General features: G+C 45.2%; 1 protein-coding gene across 2 annotated transcripts in view; it reads right to left on the bottom strand.

Annotated features, from left to right (window-relative positions):
* Positions 1 to 483: 483 nt before the first annotated feature.
* Positions 484 to 20624, bottom strand: part of BAALC (BAALC binder of MAP3K1 and KLF4) — an 88488-nt gene continuing 68347 nt past the window's right edge. The window contains exons 2-3 of one of the 2 annotated variants that reach the window (XM_060035225.1): positions 15794 to 15960; positions 484 to 2343 (exon numbers count right to left, since the gene is read on the bottom strand). In XM_060035225.1, coding sequence (XP_059891208.1) covers positions 2233 to 2343; positions 15794 to 15960 — 278 coding nt within the window. In that variant the 3' untranslated portion in view covers positions 484 to 2232. The remainder of the gene's footprint in view (positions 2344 to 15793; positions 15961 to 20624) is intronic. The other variant, XM_060035226.1, reaches the window with a different exon arrangement.

Genomic DNA, 20624 nt, shown 5'->3' with positions numbered 1-20624 from the left:
TGTAACTGTCCATGTGTTTGAAATGGATGACTTTACTGACACAAACTTTGCAATAGAAAGTGTTATGCTAATAGGACGGTAAGAATCGGTTCCTGTATCATACACACATGAAGAAGTTGCCAGATGAATTTCCAGTAACATGGTTTAACTTCTGGTCTTGGTGAAATCCAGATTGTTCTGGAGAGGGGAAGATCATATATGCCCTTCATTCTCCTCTCCTCCAGAAGTGAGAAACTGTTTCTATATAAGACAGAGACACCCTCTCAAGTTGATAAATTCCAAACAAGGAGCTGCAGTTAAGTGATGCAAAAACAAAGTTGCAAAGAGGAACGAGGTTAGCTAGTGACGGGTGAAGAAACACTGCACAAAAACACAGTGCAGGTGCCCTGGGACAGCAAGCCCTTGAACTTGCAGGATCAATGCCAAACTTTGGCAGTGGGTGGCTGCTGCTGAATCATACCAGAGGGGTCATGGAAGTCACAGGTTTTGCTTTATTATTATATTTAAAAGTTTCGGAACATGAAGTTCCCTAAAAGCCCTTTCTCAAAGAATCACAAAATGACAAAGGTTTGGGACAGTGTAGTTTTGTGCACAGTAAAGGCCTGGACAGTGATTAGGAGAATGCCCATATCTGGAGTTTAGGACAGAAACCTATGCTGGCTATAAAATTAAGATTACACTGCAGAGCAATTCACACCATACACTATACCCCAGCGTCTAAGCCAGGCCCCTAGTTATTAAGTTCACTGTCAAATTCAGGATATACAACCGTGACTGGCCAGACTCCAGATCTCTCAGCATCTGCACGGTGCCTGACACAGGGTTGGCATTTAATGTTTACTGAATAAATATACAATCCATGGAAGGAAGGAAGGAAGGAAGGAAGGAAGGAAGGAAGGAAGGAAGGGTCGGACATTGCCCACTTGTGTTTGAGGAATAACAGAGTTGGCAGGTAAAGAGGCCAAGTATCTGAATTTTTAACCTTCTCCGGACTATGACAGATAAATACACACCATCAGACTACCTATTTCTGCTAAACATGGAGTTTATTGGTATCATTCGGTACAACTTTAGTCCTACCTTTCCTAATTCCAGGCTTGTTGACAGTCCTTTAAAAATCACGCTCCATTACTTCGGAGGAAAATACTTCCACCTTAACATGTTTAAAGAAATGCTAGAAAATTTTATTCCTACCAATTTTGTTTTTTTTACTGCCTCAGCTACAGATTTCTAACACAGTGCATGTGGATCTAATGTCCATGTGAACGCATACCAACTAGTTACTGACATTTTAAAGCAATTCCTTTGCAGATACCAAATGACACAGTCCCGGGCTGTGCAGAGAGGCCAAAGGGAAGCCAACATGTTCCAGATTTTCTCCCTCTTGTGAGCCTGGTCTTTGATTAACAACTGCAAATGGCCTTATTGGAGAGAAAAAACACTCAAGAACACAAGCAAAGGGAAGTGGAAAGCTGGAAAAATGCAATGTCTGCTGAACCCTGAGGGCTCCGAGGTGACCACTACCGTGATACTATGGTTCAGAGGCTGACGTGGACCCTGGCCCGGAGGGATGCTGAAAGCAGATGAGAGAGAAATGGGTGTGACTGTATCACAGAGGCCCTCCCTGGGGACATACCATGGATGTTGGTGGGGTTAGTTTGTGTAAAATTGGATCTGAATCCACCTCATCCTGAGCTAAGGAAACAAGGGTAACAGAGAGTTTTCCTGTTTCTTGATTCCTCATACACGTGGGTTTAGAGTTGGGTGAAAGCCAACGTTTAAGTGAACACGGTAAGCTTTAAGATGGTGGTATTTCAAAAAGGAAGAATGAAAGAATAAGCTTGCCTGAAACAGTGCGCACGACCATGGCCAGGAGAGCTCAGAACCGACTGTGCCTCTTTCAGCCAGGAACCTACCCCTTCTACTTTTCTGTTTCCTAAACTGGCCCGTGCTTTTGCTCGCCACTTTTCCATCAGACCACACTGCAGCAGTTGCAAGGGGCAAACTGAACATACATTTGCAGTGTATTACCCTATGGGAGTACTCTGCCAATACATTTACGTGATAAATAGAGGCTGAGAACGTCCCAACAGGCTAAGACAGTCTCCCAAGGCACTCAGCAGCGTTCCCACACAGCAAGGGCTACCCACGTCTTCAAGGTTCCGTGATGGGGTCCAGGATGTGAAGGGCACCAAAGAAGTCCCTCTGCCCTTCAACTGGCTGAACACTCTGCTAGTTGACGCAGTTCTTTGTGATTCTTCGACTTCTGTCCACCTGTCGGATGCTGTCTGCGACGTTAATGGTGACTTCTTTTCCAGACGTCCGCTTAGTGTCTCTTTTAGCCTGTTAAAAAGTTTAAACACAGTGAATTCAGTTACTAGGAAATATCCAAAGGTCCTTACATTTGCATTAATCTCTTGAAGTTGTTACACACACACACACACACACACACACACACACACATACACACACACAGATGCAGGAAGAACGACCCACAAGGACACATGCACATATACTCCTTTTCATAGGCTGCTCTGTTGAATCTCTAATACCAACCTAGAGCGGAGCTTGGCATAGAAATGCTCGGTAAAGCACCGTTGAATGAATGGATGAATGAATTGGCAAAGGTCCATCAAAGGGCAATGTGATTCCATATATGTGAGTCAGCATACGGTATTTGTTTTTCTCTTTCTGATGTACTTAACTCTGTATGACAGACTCTAGGTCCACCCACCTCACTACAAATAACTCAATTTCGTTTCTTTTTATGGCTGAGTAATATTCTATTGTATATATGTGCCACATCTTCTTTATCAGGAATAAAGAGGTAGACATAGAAAATGGACTTGAGGACATGGGGTGGGAGGGCGAAGCTGGGGTGAAGTGAGAGTAGCATCGACATATATACACTATGGAATGTAAAATAGCTAGCTAGTGGGAAGTAGCAGCATAGCACAGGGAGATCAGCTCGGTGCTTTGTGACCACCTAGAGGAGTGGGAGAGGGAGGGTGGGAGGGAGGCTCAAGAAGGAGGGGATATGGGGACATGTGTACGCATACGGTTGGTTCGCTTTGTTGTGCAACAGAAACTAACACAGTATTGTGAAGCAATTATACTCCAATAAAAATCTATTAAAAAAAGGGCAATGTGAGAGGTTTCACAGCTGGCTTTGGTAGAGCAGCTAAGGGTTTGAGCTTTGGAGTCAGACAGACTTTGGTTTGAACACTGACTATATAATTTCACCGTGAGCAAGTTTTTTCTAACCTCTCTAACCCTTAGATGAGTTTCCTCATCCATAAGATGGAGGATAATAATAGTACCTAACGCATCATGTTATTATAAGGATTACCTAAGGTAATGAATGTAAGGTACTTAGCACAATGTCTGTCATTAACTAAAAATGAGGGGAAAAAAAGACTTGACAAGTATAATAAGTTAAAAAGTAGGATATATTATCCATTTCTTTTTTTCAATTTTTTTATTGAATGAAAGATTCTTTAAATTCCATGGTGCCTTGCAATTTTCAGAAGTTTCACGTACATGATTTCATGTAATCCCATAATAACCCTTTTTTCCCCCAACCTTATAGTGCCCCTCCCTCCTTACCTCTCCCCACTGGTAACCGCTAGTTTGTTCTCTAAATCTGTAGATTATCCACTTATAAGTGAGGAGAGTCCAGAATCTATATTAAATACTAAAGCATTGACTAAATTGCAGGTTCTTCAAGCATATGTGCCAATCCTCCCATTCCCCCTCAAGAGAAGACAGCTGGACCACTGGGGGGTCATCCTGTGCCCGTTCCATTCAGTGATATGTGCTCCGAGTGAGCCCGAGACTGGCCTCACGAGTTGTCTCCGTTGGGGATGGACAGAGATGTGTGCCCCCAACCCCACTCCAGGAAGGCCCTCTGCCCAGCTGCAGGGGGTGCAGCCGGCAAATAGCCTCCAGCTGTCCCTTCAGGGCGGTCTCAGCTGCAGAAAAACCCCTCACCCAGGGCCTTCCCTTCCTAGGTGGCCCAATGCAGGGGTATAAACGCCTGGCCGTCTGACCCAAAGCAGGACAGCTCTGACCTGCCATTTAGTTTCAGAGCTTCCCGTGGGGTGGGGTCAGCCACGGCTGTGGGCGGGCCTGCATTGTGGCTCCCCTTCTCCCTCTGCCCGCTCCTGCTTCCGGCCCTCCCTCCCGCAGTGTTGACAGGGCACTTCCCAAAGAACATCTCATATAATGACATCTCAGAGTCAGCCTCCTGGAAAGCAGTCAGTCTCAGATCTGTGGGAGCATCTCCCACAGCGTGAGCATCTCCCCATTCTGGATATGAGTCTAGTGCTGATAGATGCAGATTTTTCATACAACATGGTCCCTGCACATAAGCCAAGTATCGATACTTCATCTGCAGTGCATCCCAAGAAATGGTGGTCTATCACACCACTGGAGAAAAATAAATAAATTGCGCTGTTGTATTTATTAGCAAATGATAACAGGGCACATGTATCCTGTGTAGTAGCCGCTGCTGATGCCCCTTTGAGATTCCGTTTACTTGGCTGGTGCATCCAACCCTCAGCTGCTTTATGTTTTGGCCGCTAATCACTCAGAGCTGCACCCTTCTTTTGAGACTTGCCCTCATCTGATCAGAGTCACCTCATCCAGAAATACCAAAGAGGTTATACCCTAATTTCCAGAGACAGCCTAAAGCCAATGCCTGACTATTGGGAATATAAAAGCTGGTCCTTTGGCCTCAAGGGGGTATAAATCTATGATGCCATTCGTGCTCTGGAGTTCCCTTTGGGATCAGGCTGAGGCTACACTACAGCTGTTCAGTTGAGCTCACATATTTGCTGAACTCTGCCCTACCCTGTTTCCCACTACCTTAAGGGTTTCTTTCACCTGAGACTATGCTTTCACTCACTTACTTGCACAAGAATCCTCATCTCAGGCTCTGCTTCCAGGGACCCTGACCTAAGATAATACTCTATGGGTCATTTGAGGGATGTTTAAGGATCATTTTGACTATATGCAACTTTAGCCTTATCCATTGATTTCATGAGATAGGATTTCATTGCTTTCCTCTTCAAGTTCCCAGTGCCTAGCACAGTCTGAGACCTAAGAGGCCCTCCATTTAACTTTGGTTGAATAAATGGGTGAATGAACGAATAAACATCATGCATTTCCTTTTTTCTTTTTTTTTTTTTTTGCGGTACGCGGGCCTCTCACTGTTGTGGCCTCTCCCGTTGCAGAGCACAGGCTCCGGACGCGCAGGCTCGGCGGCCATGGCTCATGGGCCCAGCCGCTCCGCAGCATGCGGGATCTTCCCTGACCGGGGCATGAACCCGCGTCCCCTGCATCAGCAGGTGGACCCCCAACCGCTGCGCCACCAGGGAAGCCCTAGGGACTCTTTTTAAGAGAAGGTCAGATTTCAAATGTAAAATTAAATGGAGCTCTGAGGCTTGAGCGTCATTAGCTTCATGGTAAATCTGCCTCTACCTTCCAGTGAAAACACACAAGGCCTATTGTTTTAAACTATCCTGTTTCCCAGTCCACATACCATGTCTGGAACACCAAATCTCTCAAAAATTTTACATTCCATTGCTTCCGAAAGCCCACCTCCTCTATAAAATCTTTTCTACTGAACAGCAGAAACAGTGATATTTCTTTAATTCCAGTTTCTCTAAAATTTAATTCCATATTTTCCTCCACTTATCACCCTACAACACATACTTACCCCATTTGTTTTAAGTCCATTTTAGAAAATGACATATAGTCCTGAGCAGCCCATGATGCACAATTAGGTATAAAGTTGGCTTTGCATATCAAAGGACATTAGTTATTATCTGTATCATTACATTTGAGGCAGAAGCCCTTTTCTAGGTGCAAAAAGATTTAGGGAAATACAGTTTCTAGTATTTGACTTAATATAGCTGATTGGCTAGAAAAAGGGACAAAATATTAAATATTAAAGATGACCAGATGGAAGGTAGTGAAGCCACTAAAAACAAAACCAGGGCTTCCCTGGTGGCGCAGTGGTTGAGAGTCCGCCTGCCGATGCAGGGGACATGGGTTCGTGCCCTGGTCTGGGAAGATCCCACATGCCGCGGAGCGGCTGGGCCTGTAAGCCATGGCCGCTGACCCTGCGCGTCCGGAGCCTGTGCTCCGCAACGGGAGAGGCCACAACAGTGAGAGGCCCGCGTACTGAAAAAAAAAAAAAAATCAGAAGTCAATGCTGTCTAAGGACTTAGTCTTAACGCTCAGCTCCTCCAGGCCTGAACCGGCACTAGGGCCTAGCAGTGACTTTTATGGGTTTATTTCCTCCTAAAAGCAGAGAACTCACAAAGTCCCACAACCAATTTTGTTTCCGAAAGAAAACGGTGGCAATTATGAGGCTAATTCCACCTGATTTCCATTTCGGGCGTTATTGCATAAAAGCTTTGAGGACTGGGACATGGAATAGAGACACAGAGGCCTTATTTGAAATGAGCCAAGTTGAGGGCAGCATTCCCCTCAAACCAGTGGGCAGTAAGAGAGCTTTCCAGAATGGAAATGTAAACTTTCTGAACTGCATAACTGCTTTTCTTTAGAGTTATTGGCAAGATTTCACAAAAAGTTATTAAAGATTCTACACAGAAAGTGCTCTGCTCTAAGTTTCAGTCTGCCTTCATAAGCTTAAGAATTCAAGCAAACATTCAATAGTTGGATGATTCTTAATTTTTCAGCCTGTTTAAGAATCAAAGGCTACAAAACAGTCATTCCCAGAACAGCCACAGAATATGTATGGTTTGCATCTCAAGTATAGTGGGGCAATCTCTTAAATCTGTGTAGCAAAAGCCTGACAATGGAGATGTTCAGAGGACAAGCTTCGGGGCCAGGCAGACCCGGATTTGGCACGAGGCTTTGCCATTAGTTAGCTGCACGAGACATTGCTTTAACCTCTGAATCTCAGTTTCCTTATCCAAAAGCGGGGATAATGCCTACTTCTTAGTGGGTTTTTTTGTTTGTTTGTTTTTGTGGGAGGGGGGGAGAAAATTAAGCATGTCACTTAGCATTAATAGGGTGATCAACTTCTTCTGGCTTGCCCAAGACTGTCCCGTTTTCAAACGGGAAGTCCCACATTCCAGGAACCACCTCAGGCCCCTGCAAACCAGGACAGTTAGTTGCCCCAATTATATAGCTTTTGACATTAATTCTGTTCACAAAATAACGTCAGTCAAACATACCAAATTTAAATCAAAAACTTGCTTGTTCTACTGAAACCATGACTATTGCTACGACTACTTCTAAATACCAATAATAGTAATAACTCTACAAGATCCACATTTGGATAAAGAACAAACTGGAGTTCTGTATTCTAATGATGGGCACAGAAGGTTCCAAGCCATAAACAAATCCACTTTCAAATAATTACACTGTACTTATTTGGCAAATTAAACAATCAGAACAACAATGCACTGACTTGAAAGTGTTTTATAGAAGAGAAACTTCCGAGTCTGAGACCTCAGAGAGGCGCCCACCCTTTTTAAAGCAGCATGATCATCTAGGAGGTTGGTAGTTGCTGAAATCTAGTCACAGCTTGGAAACCTCAGATTTGAAGCCCAAATGAGAGGGACAAAGATGAATGAGAAAGAGAACCACGATGCCAGATAGTTTCTCTAGAAGTTCCAAGAAAGAAGTTGCTTTGCCCTCCTCTGAGAAAAGAGCTATATAGATACGCGGAACAATTACACCATTTGTACCTCTGGGACTACGACATTTTGTATGACATAGATATTTTCCCCTCTGATGTGGTTTTTAGCCAGCCAAACCTTTTAATTTAACAGCCAACCCTCTTTATTCAATGACAGGAAAAGAAAACGTGTCCCTATTGCAATTACTGGCTTAAAAAAAAATCTTATACTTCCCAACCCAATGCTGAGAGAAGCCTATCTGGTACCTTTTCTTTTTGCAGCTGTCTGCTAATGTCACTTCTAAAATTCTTGTTTTGTTTTCTCACCATTGATTTTTGTTAATGGGCCACACTCTTGTTTCTCACCTGGTTTTACAGCTTTTCTATTCTTCCCTTGCCTCATTTTAACTTCCGCAGGTTTAGAATCATAGATTTTAGTCCTCTTGATACTGCCTCTTTTAATTAAAAGTCATTTATTAGCTGCCATTTCTCAAAGGTAACCAGATTGACTGTGATAACTTCCTGGCAGATGGACGTGTTTCTCTTCGGGTTTAGAAGTCAACGACCCAGTTCATTCTCGTGGAAGGAGGGCCGGACCCAAGAGGGCAGCTAAGTCAGCTCACCTTTTCTCATTTTCTCCCAAATGGAAAGAGCGATGTTCTCTGCTTTCATTTGACTGCACAAATACACCTAACACAGGGCTGCACCAACCTTTTCACAGTTCCTTTTAGACAATGAAGAAAAAAGGCTTACTGAGTTCATGATTTATCAGACACCAATTTTCTGCATAACTAGTATTTTTTAATTATAGAAATGATACATAATTATGGTAAAAGAAATCCAAAGAGTAGAGAAAAAGCACGGTGAGAAGTAACACTTGTTCCCATGCTCTGGCCATGCTGTGTTTTCACCAGAGGTAATCACGGCCGGTCATTTCCTAGGGAGCGTTGCAGGGATTTTCTAAGCAGACACAGTATGGGGCCGCCTTATTCTCTCTCCCAGTATTCTGTACTTTCTTCTTGGCCTTTAACCAGACTTTGGATTATATATTTATTTGCTTGTTTACTTGCTTATTTCTACATCTTCATCAGGTTAAAACTTCAAGGAGGGAGGGACCCAGTCTGTTGCGTTCACCACAGTGTTCTCAGCAACTAACTTAGTGCTCATCACATAATAGACCTCTGACAAATAATTTGATGAAAAACATGTGTGTGAAGATTCATCTTCAGAAAGAAAGAGAAAAAAAATCCTGGGGAACAGAACCTGTCTGCATTGCCCTGCCTAAACATTCTGGAACTTTCCTAGGATTTCAATCATGCTCGTGATTGATTGTTCCTTGCACCATCCCTGAGACATGGCCAGGAATGTAGCTGTGTTCACTTTTCCCGAGGAGGCAACTGAAGTCACTCAGGCTAAAGCAATTTGCTTGAGGCCAATGTCAACAGAGGTACTGAGTTGAACTAAAGATGGTGGGAGGCTGGACGTGGGAAGGGGGTGAGTGGGGAGTGGAGCCGTGGGAAATTTTTCTAATCCTTTTTTTTTGGCTGCGTCCAGTCTTAGTTGTGGCACGCAGGAATCTTCGTTGAGGCCTGTAGGATCTTTTGCTGCGACACATGGACTCTTCGCTGCAGCGCGCGGGCTTCTCTCTAGTTGTGGCGCCCGGGCTCCAGGGTGCGTGGGCTCAATAGTTTGTGGCACTCAGGCACTCTAGTTGAGGTGCGAGCTCAGTAGTTGTGGCGTGCGGGCTTAGTTGCCCCGGGGCATGTGGGATCTTAGTTCCCTGACCAGGGATCGAACCCGCAGGTAGATTCTTAACCACTGGACCACCAGGGAAGTCCCAATTTTTCTAATCTTAATGAAGTCCTAGGCCGACCTCATTCAAGCAACAATCAGTGAGTACATACTAGGTACATACCCCTAAAGCAGGCTCAGGGGGCAAGGGAAGAATACAAAGAAGAAGGTCTCTGCCCTGAGAGTCTTCTAATCGAATTGGTTTTTCTGCAGACCCTCAGGTGAATACTGAGTTTTGCAATTCTTCGTCTACATAAGGTAACAGCTGATATATAGATGCATTGTGGAAATCACCCCCCCCCACACACACACGCACACACACATCCCTATGCTGCTACATTGCTTCCTTTTCCCAGGCTTAAACTAGAATATGCACCAAAGTGTCCTTCTAAGAGGTTTCCCTCTCTGGTTGTCCTCAATGGTTTCTTTTTTTCGCTCACCTTTTAATGTCATGTTTTTGTTTCTCTAGGAGAGACTCATATTTACTTTCCAAACTCCCCTCACCGATCTCGTATTACCACCAACCAGGAGAAATTCTGGGCTGGTCCCATCCTCCTTTCTGGATTAGGCCTCCCTCTTTGGTCACATCCACCTCTCTGAGGCTTCACCTACCTTTCCTGGACCGCACCAAGCCTTGCTGACAGTCAGACACTGGAGGGGGGGCGGAGGAGGGGTGGGCAGGAAGCGCAGAAGGATGAGGCTACTTAGCTGAGAATCAGTCCAGGCATCAGCTAATTTCTTTGGCAAGGTCCGGCCACTTTGCCAAGAATAATAAAGCAACTAAAAGAGATGCAACTTCTGAAGATGTGAAGGCTCACTGGGAGGCCAGCCACAGACTCAGAGCTTCGTCTGCCCCGAGCTACATCCACCATCCACTTTTCTACCTTAGCTGAATACTTGAGGCTATACCTCTGGAGGAGAAATACAAGAGTCCTAAGCCTGAAGAAACGGCACATTCACGTTGGAGAGTAAATGTCTGGAGGCAGCCCAGAGTTCCTGAGTAATTAATTAGCAGCAGAGAACAAGCAGCTACAGAGCTTCCCCTTGCTTGTTTGTTGAGCTCAGGGAAGGCCGGGGGAGGAGACAGTCGATGATTTATCAGATGCTGCACAGTCAGAAAGGTCCCAAGTGACTGGAGCAAATCAAGGTTTACTAGAGAAAGAGCGCCCCACTGAGACAGTTCCAATTTGTGAGACATCATTTTTGCCACAATCTTTCTGCCAGTTAGCACCTATTAACGCTGGGCATGAGACAGGGGCCAGAGGGAATTGAAAGAAGATGTGGTTTGTTTAATGAGACAGAGAGTGGAGAAGGGCTCCGAACGCTGCTGCTCCCAGCTGCTCCCAGGCATCAGCAAAGCCAGCCGCCCCTCGTGGCCCTTTGGAAAGTGCTCTGAACTGTGGACCACATCTATGTTAAATCGAGTAGTTGCTCTCCCCTTCCAAGGGCCTTCTCTTTCCTTCGCAGCACCATTTCAAATCTGTCTTCATTTATTCTGTATTATCTGCCTCCCCAGGCTCAGCGCCATTAAAATGGGCAGCTGCTGGCTTTGCAGGAGCAAAGGGTGTGTACTGAGAAGACTGCAGAAAACAGGGAGACTAAGCACTAAGCAGATGACAGACAGCATCAAAAAGGACAGACAGAGACATCTGGATTCCGAGGAAGTAGCACCACATTGCTCAACTCCAAAGGCAGCACCTGCATTGCAGGCTGTGACTGCCCTGTGCACACAGTGCAAGGGAGTGGTAGAAGCTGCTTCCTGAAGTGGCACAACAGAGGCCTGAATAGAAGACCCTACAGGGTCCCCGTGGTTTCACTGAGCACCTACTATGCACAATATCCTGAGCTGGGCACATGTTCCAGAACCTGGGAGAGTTCAAGGCACATTCCGCTGCTATATCACGTGCCCCTTCGTCCCAACCCTAGTCCACCACTTTCACCTGGCTAGCCCTCCCCCTTCCTTCTCCTGCTCTCAGATATGGCTTCTCTTCCCCCAGAAAGCTTTCTCTGACATCCAGGTTGGGTTTATTCATTCAATCCCTTGACAGGCTTTTGTTGCTCCCCTGCTAAGTGCCAGGCGCTGTACTGAGCACACAAGAGGTGCCCCTCCTGGGGGTTCCCTCAGCATCACATGACCCCCTGTATAATAGCACTTACCACACTGTGTTATAATAGTGTATTCACTGCTATGTCTCTTCTACTAGACTGTGAACTCCTTGAGACCAAGGACTCTATTTTATTAAATCGTGCCTTTCTAGAACATCAAAAAAGAAAAAAGAAATTGGCAACTGCTTCAGAGCAAAGGGCATGTGTGCCTGTTCCCCTCTTGGATCCTTGGCGTCAGAACAGTGCCTGGCACCCAGATGGCACTCAGTGGACGAACATTAGATGAAGGAATCCGAAGAGTGCTTATAGGACCTGATGAGGAAATCTTCCATGCCCAGTGACTGGACAAACTTGGTCTATAAATCTGAACGGGGGCTTCCCTGGTGGCGCAGTGGTTGAGAGTCTGCCTGCCGATGCAGGGGACACGGGTTTGTGACCCGGTCCGGGAGGATCCCACATGCCGCGGACCGGCTGGGCCCGTGAGCCATGGCCGCTGAGCCTGCGAGCCATGGCCGCTGAGCCTGCGCGTCCGGAGCCTGTGCTCCGCAACGGGAGAGGCCACAACGGTGAGAGGCCCGCATACAGCAAAAAAAAAAAAAAAAAAATCGGAACGGGAACACTGTGTAGACACGTGCATGAGGATGCATGCTTTATGAACGGGTTCTTCTGGAGAAGGAAAGCTTTTAAAAAAGTGCCCAAGAACCATCAGCCGGTGGCCCGATAACGTCCAGGGGAACGCGGTGAGGTGCGAATAGTTCATCCTGGGGGGAGCAAAGGCGGACCAGAAGAGGTGAGCCAGACACTGCCTGAGCCAGGCACAGAAAACGCAGGAACCTCTAGCCTGGAGTATGAAACAAGCTAGGAAGAGACAGTATGTCAAAGGCCCTGGACGGAATAGGAAGAAAATTATTTTCCTTAGGCAGATTCTAGGCAGCTGAGATCTGTGTTGGTACGAGATAGCTCTGCTGACAGAAGCTTCAATCAGAGGTTGACTTGTCTTGTAAGCTGACACCTTAAATAGAAACCTTTGCCTTTGAGGAAGTCAGGATGCCTGGTGGCTGGTGAGGTCTCAGGACAGGAAGACCCCTGATGCATTTCAGCAATTGTCTGAATGCTTAAAACTGAAGCTATCTGCTCCCTGATCTTATTTTGGAAATACTTACAACACAGCATTGTTCACTGAATCGTGACAACAAAATCTCACATTTGGTTTTGTGACCAGCTTATCAGTGTGTGGCATCTGCCCCCTGGTGCTGTGTTGGTGAGGTGCGTGGTCCTCACTCCCCTGCGACACAGTTTTCACTGTGGCTGGAGTCCGAGGCGGGCTGGCTCCACACGGCCCCATTTTAACTACCACGCAAGCTCCCAGAGTGCACGCCTGTGTGGTGTGCGGAGAGCTTTCCTGAGCCGCCTGAGTCTCCATTCTTGTCTGTGAACTGGAGACAACAATATCACACTGTAGAGTCACTGTGAGGATCAAGTGAGATAACACAAGGAAGTGCTCAGCACCCCAGGCGGCACCTAGAAGGCTGCTCTCACGGGCCTAAGAAAGACAGGACTAAGCACGACTTACTGGCCTTAAGTTCTTATGGTCCGTAACTGGAACTTATCTGCTGCCGGTCAGCATGTAAAGTGGTATAACCACTTTGGAAAACTGTGTCAGTATCTATTAAAGTCAAATATATCCCCATCCTATGAGCCAGGAATTCTACTCCTGGGTATATCTATATACCCCAGAGAAGTGAATGTCCACCTAAGGGTACAAGAAAGTTAACAGCTATATTGTTCACAATAGCCCCAAACTGGAAACAACCCAAATGTCCTTCAAGTAGAAGGGTTAAATTGTGGTATATTCATTTAATGAAATATACATAGCAATGAAAATGAGGAAATTTTTGCAACTCACAACAACATAGATGATTCTCACTAGCATAATGTTGAACAAAAGAAGCCGGACACAAAAGAGCAAATACTGTATGATGCCATCTATAAAAGTCAAAAATAAACAAAAGTGGTCTATGATGCTAGATGTCAGAACAGTGGTTATATTGTTGGGGTGTGGACAGTGACTGGCATATGCCAGTCACCGTGGTGAGGGGCACACAGGGGATTTTTGGAGTAGTGATACTGTTCTGTGTCTCCATATGGAAGATGGTTACACGGGTGTGTCACCTTATTAAAATTCATTGCACTTATGACAGACTTGTACATTTTTCTATATATATGTTATATGTGGTAGATTGCACTATTGCCCCTAATCCTTTGCTGTCTCTCTACGGGGGACAGAGTACACTGCCTTGTCCTACTGATGTTGGGTTTGGCCAATAGGAGGTTAGATGGTATGGTGTGAGCAGAGACATGAAATGCGTTTGCCCTCTTGGGTTTCTGCCATAGCCATGATAATATACCTCAGAGAGCTGCTGCTCTTTTAGCCTGATTCACAGAATAAAATACACAGAACAGACTGAGCTAGACCTGGAGCCTGGAGCCTGAAGTCAGGCCTAGCCATTCAAATTGTGGCTGATTGTGAGGAGAAAAAGATGGTTGTTTTAAGCCACTGAATGTTGATTTGCTTTGTCATGCAGCATTATTGTGGCATTAGCTGACTGATACATTATTCTTTGACAAAAAAGTACTTTAAGATCTCTACGCTCCACTTTTCTAATAGTCACCTGTTTCAATTTAAAGTTACCAACACCCATCTCTAGCACTTATATGACCTATTCATGTCATCAATCAAGTGCATCTCAGTTTCCTTGTCTCTGAAATGGGATGACGCTTACTTTACATGCTCTTGGGAGGATTCAATGAGCCAGTAGAACTAAAAGCACTTTGTAAATTGCAGAACACAACTTGAAAGTGATGGATGACGGAAGTGAGGTTGGAAAGCAAGCATGTGACAGGCAAAGCCACTTCCTCCCATTCATGGAACATCTTGGCTCAAAAGGTGAGGGCACAGTGTGGGGAGGAGGTTAGGGTACAAAAGTCAGGGCCTGCCCTAGAGCAATGACCAAGCTTCTGAGCATAGTTCTGTGGGGCCCAGACTGCCTTGGGAAATGGTGATGATGCTGGGGCCTCTAGAAGGCCAGCTTATACACAGACAAAGCAGGCAATACAGGACACCAGGAAGGCCACTGCTGCCCTCAGATCTACCCCCCACCCATGACCTTCTACATGTCTGAAGAGCCACCATCAGTGTTTCCTTTAATTGGCCTGTGGTGCTGGGTGCCTTACTGCCTTTCTCACAGCACCTCTCAGTTCACAAAGAACAGGCCCATCTGTTCTCTCATCTTGGTACTATTTCCATTGTGTGGATAAAGAACCTGAGACTGTGGGAGACTGAGTGATTCCTGCAAAGCTACTTACTTAATTGGATTTGCAACAGGTTTTCTGACCAAAGATTAGAAAGGGAACTCACTGATGTGGGCAAGAATTCCATCGTTAGATAACCCAGTTGGATCCTCAGAAAACAGACGGCGCTGGCCTGAGGGACAGGACCAGTAAGTTTTGACAGGGGAGAGGGGAAAAATGGATTTGGAGTATTGGGTAAGTAGTGGACTTTGAAGGTGGGAGCTAGAGGGGATGGGGAAGATGAGGGAGGAATGGCAGACGGCTGCGCTGGTCTGCTAAGGAGCGGTCGGGGCAGCAGGAGAGAAAAGAATCAGACAGGATGCCAGGTAGGTCCAGGGACTCCGCAGCCCTGCCTCATCTCCAACAGCAACAGTGTGGGGTGATGCTGTCACCACATTCTGCAACAAGAACCCCCCTTGCAGACCCTCCCACTGCCCACCTGGTTGGAGGGTGTGCGGTAGAACACCAGGCTTGTCTCCCACCACGCTGGTCTTCTTCCCTGCCAGCCCCTGCGATGGCCGACTGCCTGGCCTGAGACTAGTTCCCGTAGCCAGTACAGACCTCACTATCAAGATGCTGAGAGCTGCGACAGCAAAGGAGGTCCTTGAACAAAGCTGTATTTAAACAAACACACACTTCCTTTAGAGCGCTAATATCAAGGACCCATTTCCGCTGATTCAACAAAACACAGCAACCCTCAAGGCAGGGGGTGGGAGGGGGAGCCTTGCTATTTTCTTTGCAACAATTTTCACACGGGTAGGTGGAGAATTTCCTTTGGCAAGGTGAGCTGTCACTGCTCCTTCCCTGGGTGCTGTCTCAGCTTGGCTCTGCCCTGAAGCAACCTTCTTCCCCTGTCTCCGGTCCCAAGTCTGTTCTGTGGCTGCGACCTACCTCTGTGGTCCGGAGGCCATTCTGTTTCTGGGTCAAGGGGCCTGAGCTGAGGCCCTGGGGATTTGGGCACTGGGTCCCACAGCTCATCTTCTTCTCTGGGTTGGATATTCCACTTGGGGCTGTCGATCGGGGCACACTGTTGGAGGACATGCCATCTTCCAGCCCACCTGGGGGAGGGAAGCAGAGGATGCGACTAGAGTCTTGCACATAGCAGTTACTGAAAACAATCTCCAAGAGTGTGGAAAAAAAGACAGCCAAAAACAAGAAAAAAAAGTCAAGCAGAAATCCCACCATGCAGAGCTACCATTTTCTATAAGAACATGTGTCGTTTTTTTTTTTTACAAAAATGAGACTTTAAAATAATTTTGTAACCTGAAATTTCTACTTAATAATACATCAATGACATTTTCTATACCCTTAAATACTCTGCCATATTATTTTTCACATACTTCCTCTGTCATTGTATGGATGTGTCACATTTAACTAAACCCCTCTAACTGGATATCTGTTTTCACTTTTTCATATCAAATGTTACTATGACGAAACTCCTTGGGGTTAAAGCTTTATTCTTAATTACTTCCTTAGGATAAATTCCTAGAAGTGGGTTACTGGTTTGAAGTTTATATATCGTTTTTGACATAATTCCACCTCAAGGTATTGGACTGAGCATGTGTTCCTTCCATGAAATGCCAAGCAATGATAGAATGAAGTTTAAATATAGCCTAATTGAAAAGCAAGAGGAGGGAATTCCCTGGCAGTCCAGTGGTTAGGACCCTGCATTTACAATGCCAAGGGCATGGGTTCAACCCCTGGTCTGGTCAAGGAACTGAGATCCCACAAGCCACGTGACATGGCCAAAAAAAAAAAAAAAACAAGCAAGAGGAGGACTACAGAGAGAAATTCATGGATAAAGAGTATCTGATTGAAAAGATAAAACGCAGTCCAGGGAGCGTGAGGGCGAGTGCCAAGTGGGAGACGAGAAGCCAGCAGAGGCTCTGTCATGGCCACAGGGAGGCCAAGGGCAGCCAGGTAGGTCAGTCATTCTATTCCTCCACCAGCTGAGGCCAGATGGCAATGACGGAGCAGTCTGTGAGGGTAGGACATTGTGATATAAAAAGAAATATATATTTGGTCTTTGTCCCCAGTTCCTGGCATAGAGTTCCTAAAACTCTTGCCATTTCCTGAGTTAACAGGGGTGATAGCAGCATCTTTTGTTACAACATTTGGTATTTGCTCGCACTTCATGACACAGAGCTCCCAAATTCCTTGGAATTTCATGAGTGATAGGACACAGAGGAGACCTATTTGTTATTAACAAGGCAGCTCCTGGTGGCCCCTAGATAGCTTCAGATGGGGGCTGGTTGCCAGGAAGACCTAACCTTGATTAGGAGCTTGGAACTTTCAGCCCCACCTTCTAACCTCTGGGGAGGGGAGAGGGGCTGGAGATTGAGTTAGTAATTGATGATGCCTCATGATGAAACCTCCATAAAAGTCCCTAAGTGACAACGTTTGGGGGAGCTTCCAGGTTGGTGAAAGCATATATGTGCTGGGAGGGTGGCACACGCCAACTCCACAGTCAGAAGCTTGTCAGAAGCTCCTGCACTTGGAACTCTTTTGGAGTTCTTGTACCTCTTTATCTGGCTGTTCATTTGTTTCATTTATAATATCTTTTACAATAATCTGGTATACATAAGTAAAGTGTTCCTGAGTTCTGTGAGTCATTCTAGCATATTACTGAACCTGAGGAGGGGGTATGAGAACCCTGATTTATAGCCAGCTGGTCAGAAGTACAGGTGGCAGCCTGGGACTTGCAACTGGTGTCTGAAGTGGGGGAGAGGCAGTCTTGGGGGACTGGGCCCTTAACCTGTGGGTCTATGCTAACCCCAGACAGTTAGTGTCAGAATTGAATTGAGTAGTAGGACACCCAGTTGGTGTCTGGAGAGTTGGAGAATTGGTTGATTTGGGGGATAAAACCCCACACATTTGGTGTCAGAAGTATAGTTGAGTAGAAACAGCACAGAGAGGGCCTTGGCTCAGAGAGAAGGGCAGTGCTCTCAGGGGCTAGTGACACCTGAGAGAAAGAGAAAAGTCATGCCAAGAAGGCTTGCTACCTGAAAACAGTACCAGTAGAGTAAGCCAATAGTTGTTTCCATCCTTGCCTTCCAAGCTGGCTTCTTAAAGAGATGTAGCTGATGTTGTAACAGGAAATTTCAGTGACAGAAATTAGTACAAAAATAAGAATATACAAACAGTTGGAGAAGGTCAACACCAAAAAAGAGAGACAACAGACTCTATAATGGAGACCTCAAAGGAAATGGAATTAATACAGGATGTAGCACAGAATTTTAAATAAGTGTATTTAATCTGCTCAGAAAAGTAAGGGAAGATAATATGAGGACAAGAGTGACCAAAAAGGTTCAATTAGAAATATTTGGAATAATAGTTTCGGCTTTTTAAAAATTTATTTATTTTTGGCTGTGTTGGGTCTTCGTTGCTGTGCGTGGGCTTTCTCTAGCTGCGGGGAGTGGGGGCTACTCTTCATTGTGGTGTGTGGGCTTCATTGCGGTGGCTTCTCTTGTTGCAGAGCACGGGCTCTAGGTACGCAGGCTTCAGTAGTTGTGGCTCGCGGGCTCTAGAGCACAGGCTCAGTAGTTGTGGCGCACGGGCTTAGTTGCTCCGCAGCATGTGGGATCTTCCTGGACCAGGGATTGAACCCGTGTCCCCTGCATCGGCAGGCGGATTCTTAACCACTGCGCCACCAGGGAAGCCCCTGAAATAATAGTTTTAACTGTTGAAATGAAGTTTAAAAACTCAATAGAGAAGCTGAATAGCAGGACAGGCACAGTTAAAGAGCAATTTGGTGAACTGGAAGAGCAAGCCAAGGAACTCTCTTGGAAGGGGTAAGTGAACGTATGAAAAACACATTAAGAAACACAGAATAGGGCTCCCCTGGTGGCACAGTGGTTGAGAGTCTGCCTGCCGATGCAGGGGACACGGGTTCGTGCCCCGGTCTGGGAGGATCCCACATGCCGCAGAGCGGCTGGGCTCGTGAGCCATGGCCTCTGAGCCTGCACGTCCAGAGCCTGTGCTCCGCGACAGGAAAGGCCACAACAGTGAGAGGCCTGCGTACCTCAAAAAAAAAAAAAAAAAGAAAAGAAAGAGACACAGAATAGAAATCCAGAAATTACAACCTTAATCTAAGAGGAGTTCCAGAAAGAAGGAACAGAAAAAAATTGAGCAGAAGCAATACTCACAGAAATAATACTAAGTATTTCTCAGAACTGACAAAAGGCATGAAAGCCCAAATTGAAATAGCCTACCAAGGGAATGTAAATTGGTGCGGCCATTATGAAAAATCGTATGGCAGTTCCTCAAAAAACTAAAAATAGAGTTGCCATGTGATCCAGCAATCCCAATCTTGGGCATATACCCAGACAAAACTATAATTCAAAAAGATACATGCACTCTTATGTTCACAGTGGCACTATTTATAATAGCCAAGACATGGAAACAACCTAAACGTCCATCGACAGATGAATAAAGAAGATGTGACATATATATAGACAGTGGGATGTCACTCAGCCATAAAAAAAGAATGAAATAATGGCAACATGGATGGACCTAGAGATTATCATACTTAGTGAAGTCAGAAAGAGAAAGACAAATATCGTACGATATCACTTATATGTGGAATCTAAAATACCCCACAAGTGAACATATCTATGAAACAGAAACCGACTCACAGACATAGAGAACAGTCGTGTGGTTGCCAAAGGGGAGGAGAGGTGGGGGAGGGAAGGATTGGGAGTTTGGGATTAGCAGATGCAAACTAGTATATATAGAATGGATAAACAACAAGGTCCTACTCTATAGCACAGGGAACTATATTAAACATCCTGTGATAAGCCATAATGGAAAAGAATATGAAAAAAAAATATATATGTATAACTGAGTCATTTTGCTGTACAGCAGAAATTAACACAACATTGTAAATCAACTATACCTCAATAAAATTTTTAAAATGTATATGAAATAGCCTACCACGCACTTGGCAAGACAAATAAAAAGAAAAACGCAACCCAGAGAGATCTTAGTGAAATTTCAGAATGTCATTGATAACAAAAGTTTCAGAAGAGGGAAAAAAGTCAAGAATGAGATTGACATCAGGCTTTTCATCAGCAGCTAACAGATGTAAGGAAACTATGCAATGTCGTCAAGATTTCAAAAGATATACACATTTTAAAGTCTTTTGCAATTCATTGCCAGATTTATCTCTATAAGTCTTTCTCCAATCACCCTATTGCCCTTCTGCTAACAGTATATGAAATGGCAATGTTCCCAAAACCCTCACAAACACTGAACGTTTTCTTGCTTCTTATCTTCGCCAATTTAAGAGGCAAAATAAATTATCTCATCGCTTTGGTTTATATTTCTTTATTTACTAGAGATATTATTTATGTTCCTGTTGGCTAATTGAATGTATGTGTTTTTTAATTGTCAAGTCATTTGCCTGTCTTACTTTTGGGGTGATAGCCTAGGTTTGCTTTCAATGAAACTTGAGGAAAACAAACAAAATCCTTTCCCAGAGTGTTGAGAAATTATTTGCCATGAGGCAGGCACAGTGTATCTGATATACTAAGGGAGGAAGGAGCAGAACTGATGAGGCTGCAGTCCCAATGCAGCTGAGGGGGTAATGATCCAAAGGACACACATGTCCACGTGTCACCCACCTGCTCTGCAAAGTGCAGGCTCTCGACCATGGCCATGGGAATGAAATCAGAATTCAGAGCATTGTAAGTCACAATAGAAGATGCCTGGTCCAAAGTTTCCT

The sequence above is a fragment of the Delphinus delphis genome, chromosome 17, assembly GCF_949987515.2.
Source record: "Delphinus delphis chromosome 17, mDelDel1.2, whole genome shotgun sequence".
NCBI classification, from domain to species: Eukaryota; Metazoa; Chordata; class Mammalia; order Artiodactyla; family Delphinidae; genus Delphinus; species Delphinus delphis.
This window is presented reverse-complemented; position numbering and strand designations above follow the sequence as displayed.